Below are 8715 nucleotides of genomic sequence, written 5' to 3' on the forward strand. Positions count from 1 at the left end.
ACAAGGATCCCACCAGAGAAATAATTGAGTGGAAAAGAGAATTAAAAAATAACTAAAACAAAGTCATTCGAGTTCAAATTCAGGGCTTACATTTGTTGTAATTTAGATCCTGACACTGGTTAAACACATTGTGCATGTTTTATTTGTTTGTTTTTTTTATTAAATTTTGTAAAAGTTCATTTAATTGGTGACATTCAACGAAAATATTAACTCACGTACAATAATATAACACTATTTTAAGATATAAACTGTTAAAACTACTATTTTTTGAACAACTAGAATGTATTAAACACAAATTAATATTTTTAAATGAATTTTTATGAGTTTTTTGGTGGTTGATGATGTAATGACCATTTCTGAAATTCAAGGCATTTGAGATCTTATTTTAATTATAATTTATGAAGCTGTGCAACTTTCTCCATCATTTTAAACTGATCTATGTTCATTTCAGTCTTTTTCACATGGATGTTAAATGTGTTAACGATTTTAAAAAATGAAAAAATTAAAAAGAACTTTAAAACATGATGTTTGTTAATCTATATATATATATATTTTTTAAAAACAGACAATGACAAGTCTAAATCACAGCATATGCCAGCTGACATGTTCAAAAAAGGGGGCACATTCTTCATGGAAGGGTAGCGCTAATTCATGTATGACAAAGGTAACCGAACAATAGGGGTTCTGGTATGTCTATGGGATGTAAAGATCAACACAATGTAGTTTAGTTAAAGGCCCAGATACATTGTCTTCCCAATGGGACCCATTCTAAAGTCTTCTGGAGCCCATGTCACATGGCACATATAGTAAAAGCATTTCAGTGCTGTGTGGGCCTCTGTGCTGTGTTTGCTTCGTCAGGGGTTTTAACAATGGCAGCTGCATATTCTTTGGTCCTGGGCCAGGTATAAATGCACGGGTTAAACCAGGCAGGACAACAGCTCACCAGTTGGACCAGCTCTCAGCCAAAGCAGCCAACCCACCAACCAGCAAAAATGAAGGTAAGCTGGAAAGATGGAGCCTACTGTTTAATGTTAAATATATTTACACCAATAACCACTGCAACGCTGCTGTTTCGTCTCATACAAACGTCTACCCGCTCTCCCCAAACAGGTCACCTTCTACGAGGACAGGAACTTCATGGGTCGCTCTTATGAGTGCACCGGCGACTGTTCCGACATGTACTCCTACATGAGCCGCTGTCACTCCTGCAGAGTGGAGAGCGGCTGCTGGATGGTGTACGATCAGCCCAATTTCATGGGAAACCAGTACTTCATGAGGAGGGGCGAGTACGCTGACTACATGAGCATGTGGGGATACCACAACTGCATCAGGTCCTGCCGCATGATCCCCATGGTACGCTGCGTTACTCCTGCACCGTCACCTCACACAGCTCTCTGATTGGAACTATACACAGCATGAATCACAATATTGTCTCACAGACACAGTGCCGGTTTGCTATTAGTGCTAACAGTAAAGTCTGAGCATAAAGACACTGCTCTAAATCCAGTTAAACAGCACTCATTATCCTCTGTGTGTAATGTAAGTGTTTTTTTTAAGAACTGACCATGTCCACAGTGTCCACAGAGAAACACGATATTCACCATTTTAACTGTAACAACCAAATCTCACACTGCTCACCTCTAACTTTATGTAGATCCTGAAACAATCCCAAAGACAACGAATTAGTCAGAGTTTGTTACGTATCGACCATTTCCACTCCAACTACACCATGGTCCCAACGATCGACCCTTACTTTATTCCCTCCCCAACAAAATGATGATTACTTTATGCCTTTTCCAAACAGCACAGAGGATCCTACAGGATGAGGATCTACGAGAAGGAGAACTTCATGGGTCAGATGATGGAGGTGATGGATGACTGCGATTCCTTCATGGACCGCTACCACTGGTCTCACGGCTGCAATTCCTGCCACGTGATGGACGGCAACTGGCTGATGTACGAGCATCCCAACTACAGAGGCAGGATGTGGTACTTCAGGCCCGGAGAGTACAGGAGCTTCAGGGACTTCGGCGGCATGAGGTTCATGAGCATGAGGCGCATCATGGACTCCTGGTACTAAGCTGTACTTGAGCTAAAGTTAATAAAATGTGAAGAAAATCTATGAAATGTCTGAAGAGCTTGATTTCCTACACTTACCTTCTTTAAACTTGGGTCATTTTCCTGTTTAAAAATGTATCTCGAGATGCCACTACCCAGACGTCGTGTTCCAGCACGACGCAAAACACAAAACTGCTTGTTTCCACTGTAACTTTCTCACCTTCGCCTCTTCTCACCATGAACACTGCTGAAACTCTTGTTCATGCTTTCATATCACGACTGGACGACTGCAATTGCCTTCTCATTGGTACCCCAGACAATACCATCCATCCTCTTCAGCATGTCCAAATTAAGCTGCTCGAATTTCATCTCACTCCAAAAAATCCACTCACATCACACCAATCCTGCTTCAGTTCTGCTGTCTACCTGCGCACACCAAATCCAGTTTAAACTCCTCCTGTTCACATACAATCCCTCACATGATTTAGATCTTTTTGCATCTCATTTACCTCAACTCCAGAACCTTGGCTCTCCTGCGACACCACTTTGAAGTCCTCTGGAATTCTGTCTATTCTCAAAATTGAGACTGGACCATGCTGGGGCAGACCCATCAGTGTCATGGCTCCAAAGCTCTGTGAGATATTGTCACAGTCTCTTCGACTCCTTTAAAGCTCAGCTTAAAGCTTATATTCATTCACAATAATTTCACCTGGTTCCTCATTTCAGTTAATGATGTTGTTTCACTTTCATTTATTAATTTTCTCCTGAAATGCAGAGGAACCTTGGGTATGAAAAAGGTCCCACTATAAACTAACCTTAATATTATTATTATCATTAATATATTTTAAGCTCATACATGCCCTGGAAGTATATTAAATAAGTAAAATAATTGTCTGAATAATTCTTTCCCCACACTGTACTACGATGCTTCTTTAATGTGGTTGTGTGTGAAGCCTGTTGTGTTGTTGCCTCATCTGTCCTTATTCTATTTATGAACTCTTTTGAATGGGTGCTATTTGATAATTAAACTTTGCTCGTGAAGCGTCAGAGTATCTGTTTTCCACAAATAGCTCCACATCATCCCACTGCTGCCTTTAGCTTTAGCTTTACCCGTATTTAACCCTTTAAGGCTGATGTCAGATTAGACCCAACATTAGGCCCTGGACCTGAAAGGGTTAAAAAGAATGAGTTTGGTAAATTTCTCATTTGAAGTGTGTGTGCTGAACATAGGTCATTACTGGGCAATGCCTCCAGAGTAAATTGGTTTAAAACCTGGCCTCTGTGAACCTCATCACATGACCTATAGGTCTCAGTTGTTATTGTACATCCTCTTCTATATTATAAGTGCTTCTTATAGTCACTGATTAGACATAGAGCCAACCAAAAAAGTCTAGGATTTTGAGAAGACACCAGTTACTGGCATGTGTATTATCTTCATATTTAAAAAAGATGAACAAAAACAAGATTCATTAATGATATAAACTAGGGCTGGGTAATTAATCTAAAATTAATCTAAATCAACATTCCGAACTCCTAATCGACATAATCTTGTCTGTATCGATTATATACATTATTTTTCTTCTGAACCTAAACGCCGAGGCCGACCGAGCGACTCGAGCTCGTACCAAAGATACACACAGCGTCTGTGGTTTGGACGTGCTGTGTTTTGACTTTAATTAAGACGACACCGAACGTAAAGAAGTCAAATGTAAACGCGACCAAATCACAATCACACACCAAATATAAACAGTGCTCAGAAAACGAGAGAGGAACGAGCTCCCAGTGACATTAGAGAAACTATCCCAGCTTTAACACTGGAACATATTTACAGCACAGGCCTCGTCACTGAACTGTGAGGGTCACAAACACAACAACAGTGTAATGGTTCATTAATCGTAATCGTGGTAAAATGTACAATTAATCGTGATATTGATTTGCGCTTATATCGCCCAGCACTAACCTTCATTCATTCATTCATTCATCTTCTTTAAGCTCTTCATCCTGAGCCTACCATGATTATTTGGATGCAAGGCAGGAACACACTAGTGAAGGCCCCAGTTCATCACAGGGTATAAACCTTTACATGAACTTCAGAATGTGAAAGTAAAGTGTGTGAAGGAAAATAAATCTGTGTATGACATTGGATCCAATTATTCCCCACCACTAAAGAAGAGGGAATTAATAATTAATCTATTCAAGACACACCCATGTACACATTCAGAGATCTGCACAGATGTGTGAGACCTTATCTGTGCCCTCAGTTCAGTTTGTCCTCACTTATGTTCTGTTATGTTGAACCTAGAACAAAATGTCTGAGCTTGATGAAAGAAACATTCTGAACCACAGGATAGTTATCGCAGCTCCACTGTTGGTGAGGAAGTATTTTCAAAAGCTAGATTTCATAGTTAACTGTACTCTCCCTGGAAAACAAGTCAGGACTGCCCAGTGAACATGCCCCTTGTATCTCATTCTATTTGACAGACTTGACTTCCACTTCTCACAGGAATTCATTCTCATAATAAAATATCGCCCCGAGTTAACTCTTTCATTTCTGAGGGTATGAGAATCTGATTCTAGTTCTAACGTGGCTAGTTGTGAATCAAGAGGTGTGAGTGTGTGATGTCCTGTCTTGCACCCAGTGATTCTGGGTGGGCTCCAGACCCACCATGAACAAGATGAAGAGGTTTCAGAAAAGGAATGAATGAATGTTAGGTTGACTGCAAGTTGAAAACCAGGGACCATTGGAGAAAAATATCTTTAAAAATTACTTGTTTTGTGTTTTATTTTACTGTAAGTGAACTTTCTTACAGTTCCTACATTTGTTACATATGCAACCTTTACTTAATAACCAATACTTAAAGGATAAGCACCACTTAATGGACCTCCATGAATATTCCACATTATTGTAGTCACTGACAGATATAAGTTTGAATTAAAATGAAAATAGCAGCTTAATTTGCTTTAAAACTGACAATTTTATTAAATTGACGGAAAAACCCGAGCTCTCTACGGAAATTCTCGAACGCGACCGTGACGTCACTGGTGGACAACAGCTGAACAACGCCGCGGTAAAACACCGTTATGCCTGACTGTTATGACAGTATCTAGCTAAATAACCAACATTATTCATGACAATAGCCTAGCAATAAGCTAAACTCAAATGTAGAGGTACCGTTATTCTTGTAAATGTGATCGAAGTCGAACTGGAATTCATCCGACACTATAAACCTCCGTAATGCAGCTACGTAGCCGAGTATAATCTGAGCCACCGAGTTTAGCGAGTCAAGCTAACGTTAACTAACACCAACTAAAACAGGCGAAGTGAGTGTCCTTACCCTGTTTACCTCCATGTTACAGAGGCTCTTGAACACCTTTCGTTGGTGTCCTTACATGCCCATATTGTTGGAAAAGCCCCAGTGAAATGAGCTACAGATAACGGAGTGAGCGGATGGTCCTTTCCAAAGTGCCCGTTTAAAGTGGACAAATTTAGTCCATTTTCTGGATATTTTGGGATCTTTGGGCCGTTTGTTCACAGATGTCCCACTGTACATTGAATGATTGCAGCCAAAAACAACACACCTTTTCGTCATTTAGCATTAAATTAAGTGCAGCTTCTAGAGTTGTTGTCCACCATCTACGTCACAGGCAAGACGCCTATTAGAGTTTCCCAACACCGTTGGGGGGGGGGAGACCAACGGTTTTTAAACCTTATTTCTTCAATTAGTAAGAAATAACATGTTTTCTGACTCTCAATAAACACAAGTTAGGAACTCAAACTCCACTGTATTTATTTGTTTCACACTTTCATAGAGCTGCTGCTTAGCCTTTAATCGTTTTATGTAAGAAGCAACACACCATTTACTGTTAATTTATTTTAATGCTATTTTCATGGTCAGGAGAATTTTGGTTTTTTTTTCTTGCCTCGAATAATAAATCTTTTTTTTTCTATTAAACACTAATATATTTATTGTTTAATTCACACATTCTCTAAGTGTGTTTAAGGAAAATGACCCAAGTTTAAAGAAGGTAAGTGTAGGAAATCAAGCTCTTCAGACATTTCATAGATTTTCTTCACATTTTATTAACTTTGGCTCAAGTACAGCTTAGTACCAGGAGTCCATGATGCGCCTCATGCTCATGAACCTCATGCCGCCGAAGTCCCTGAAGCTCCTGTACTCTCCGGGCCTGAAGTACCACATCCTGCCTCTGTAGTTGGGATGCTCGTACATCAGCCAGTTGCCGTCCATCACGTGGCAGGAATTGCAGCCGTGAGACCAGTGGTAGCGGTCCATGAAGGAATCGCAGTCATCCATCATCTCCATCATCTGACCCATGAAGTTCTCCTTCTCGTAGATCCTCATCCTGTAGGATCCTCTGTGCTGTTTGGAAAAGACGTAAAGTAATCATCATTTTGTTGGGGAGGGAATAAAGTAAGGGTCGATCGTTGGGACCATGGTGTAGTTGGAGTGGAAATGGTCGATACGTAACAAACTCTGACTAATTCGTTGTCTTTGGGATTGTTTCAGGATCTACATAAAGTTAGAGGTGAGCAGTGTGAGATTTGGTTGTTACAGTTAAAATGGAGAATATCGTGTTTCTCTGTGGACACTGTGGACATGGTCAGTTCTTAAAAAAACACTCACATTACACACAGAGGATAATGAGTGCTGTTTAACTGGATTTAGAGCAGTGTCTTTATGCTCAGACTTTAATGTTAGCACTAATAGCAAACTGGCACTGTGTCTGTGAGACAATATTGTGATTCATGCTGTGTATAGTTCAAATCAGAGAGCTGTGTGAGGTGACGGTGCAGGAGTATCGCAGCGTACCATGGGGATCATGCGGCAGGACCTGATGCAGTTGTGGTATCCCCACATGCTCATGTAGTCGGCGTACTCGCCCCTCCTCATGAAGTACTGGTTTCCCATGAAGTTGGGCTGATCGTACACCATCCAGCAGCCGCTCTCCACTCTGCAGGAGTGACAGCGGCTCATGTAGGAGTACATGTCGGAACTGTCACCGGTGCACTCATAAGAGCGACCCATGAAGTTCCTGTCCTCGTAGAAGGTGACCTGTTTGGGGAGAGCGGGTAGACGTTTGTATGAGACGAAACAGCAGCGTTGCAGTGGTTATTGGTGTAAATATATTTAACATTAAACAGTAGGCTCCATCTTTCCAGCTTACCTTCATTTTTGCTGGTTGGTGGGTTGGCTGCTTTGGCTGAGAGCTGGTCCAACTGGTGAGCTGTTGTCCTGCCTGGTTTAACCCGTGCATTTATACCTGGCCCAGGACCAAAGAATATGGGCCTAGTATTGTGTAAAGCCCTGACAAAGCAAACACGTCACAGGGGCCCATGTACAGCTGATGTGCTGTTGCTACATTTCCATGTGACTCAGTCTCCAGAAGACTTTAGAATGGCTCCCATTGGCCAGACAATGCAACTCTGCCATTTTTAAAATGCATTGTGTGGGGCATTATATCCTATAGACAGCCCAGAGCCATTCCTGGCTTTGTTACTTTTGTTGTGTGTGAATCACTTCTACCTGTCCTCCAAGAATGCACTTTTTTTCTTGCAAGGTAGCAAAAAAAAAGTCTTTACTATTACTGGAAACATCCTCTCAATTCTTTACTGTGCTTAGTCACGAAGTAAAAGGTGACAGGTACGTTTCTTTTTTTATATAAATATATACACAATGCTAGAGATCAGCCCTTTAATGTTTAAATGTTTAATCCATCTCATTTTCATAGGTTTATTTTACATTATAAATAAAAAGACATTTATTTATATATTACATTTGTAACAGTTTCTAAGGATTAAATAAATAACAAAGGTAATTTAACGCTGGTCAATGTCCACAGTTTATTTAGGCAATGTGAAAATCTTAAACCCAAGTGTCAGACACGAAGCAGAGCCCAGGGAACAATGAGCCATCACACCTCGACTTTTCAATCTCTCTTTGTATTCAAATCAGTGACAAATAAATTTAAACCTTCAAAGTGCTTAAATAAATAACATGCCCCATTTTTAGCAAATCTCATTCAACACAATTCAGATTCCTACACCGAGAAAACACTTCCGCATTCATGTCTTTCCTGTCATCGTTAGACGACACTGTAATAAGTTTGAGGAAGCAAATCCAGATCAAACAAGTGCCTGAAATATCTTCTGATACGTTCTTTCACGTTTCATGTTCTGAATTACAGTCACAGACAGTTTGAGAGCATGAACAGATGTGCAGTTTATATATGATTAATAAATTATAGAATTAAAGCACAGAACCTGAAATTATTGTTGTTGTTTTACACTCCATTAGAAATATTTCTTAAAGTGGAATTATTAAACCCCATTAGCACAAGAGACCACACTCCATGGGTTGTAATAAACCGTGTGATATGCTTTGGTCATAATATAGACTGTGTGTTATTGGCAGAGCGTCCTGTTCTTTTAAATAAATACGTAATAAAATAAACTTTTAAATCCTCACAATCTCACTATCATTTTTTTAGACTAGGCCCCTTTTTATAGCTTTTCCTTCCCACTTTTAAATTCATTTTTTACACAATATTTATAATAATAATAATAATAAAAATAGGGCAGCATGGTGTTGCAGCAGGTGGTGAGATTTGTGAGGAGTGTGGTGTGTTCTCTCTGTGTCT

The 8715-nt window shown here is 40.0% G+C and overlaps 2 protein-coding genes across 2 annotated transcripts; one reads left to right on the plus strand and one right to left on the minus strand.

Annotated features, from left to right (window-relative positions):
• The first annotated feature begins 603 nt into the window (after positions 1–603).
• LOC136673683 (gamma-crystallin M2-like) lies at positions 604–2080 on the plus strand. The gene is made up of 4 exons (XM_066649311.1): positions 604–638; positions 859–998; positions 1088–1353; positions 1805–2080. The coding sequence occupies exons 1-4, from the start codon at positions 604–606 to the stop codon at positions 2078–2080; spliced, it is 717 nt and encodes a 238-aa protein (XP_066505408.1).
• A 4081-nt stretch (positions 2081–6161) lies between these two features.
• Positions 6162–7332, minus strand: LOC136673718 (gamma-crystallin M2-like). The gene is made up of 3 exons (XM_066649387.1): positions 7243–7332; positions 6888–7154; positions 6162–6437 (listed from the first exon to the last, which is right to left on the minus strand). The coding sequence occupies exons 1-3, from the start codon at positions 7330–7332 to the stop codon at positions 6162–6164; spliced, it is 633 nt and encodes a 210-aa protein (XP_066505484.1).
• Positions 7333–8715: the final 1383 nt, after the last annotated feature.

The sequence above is a fragment of the Hoplias malabaricus genome, chromosome 2, assembly GCF_029633855.1.
Source record: "Hoplias malabaricus isolate fHopMal1 chromosome 2, fHopMal1.hap1, whole genome shotgun sequence".
NCBI classification, from domain to species: Eukaryota; Metazoa; Chordata; class Actinopteri; order Characiformes; family Erythrinidae; genus Hoplias; species Hoplias malabaricus.

Excerpts from the sequence above, each read along its gene's own strand:
- LOC136673683 (XM_066649311.1), top strand. The coding sequence starts at position 604 with ATGTTCAAAAAAGGGGGCACATTCTTCATGGAAGG. Across the intron at positions 999-1,087 it reads ACCAACCAGCAAAAATGAAG|GTCTACCCGCTCTCCCCAAA; the intron begins GTAAGCTGGAAA and ends TCTCATACAAAC. Across the intron at positions 1,354-1,804 it reads CCTGCCGCATGATCCCCATG|CACAGAGGATCCTACAGGAT; the intron begins GTACGCTGCGTT and ends TTTTCCAAACAG.
- LOC136673718 (XM_066649387.1), bottom strand. The coding sequence starts at position 7,332 with ATGCACGGGTTAAACCAGGCAGGACAACAGCTCACCAGTTGGACCAGC. Across the intron at positions 7,155-7,242 it reads ACCAACCAGCAAAAATGAAG|CGTCTACCCGCTCTCCCCAA; the intron begins GTAAGCTGGAAA and ends GTCTCATACAAA. Across the intron at positions 6,438-6,887 it reads CCTGCCGCATGATCCCCATG|CACAGAGGATCCTACAGGAT; the intron begins GTACGCTGCGAT and ends TTTTCCAAACAG.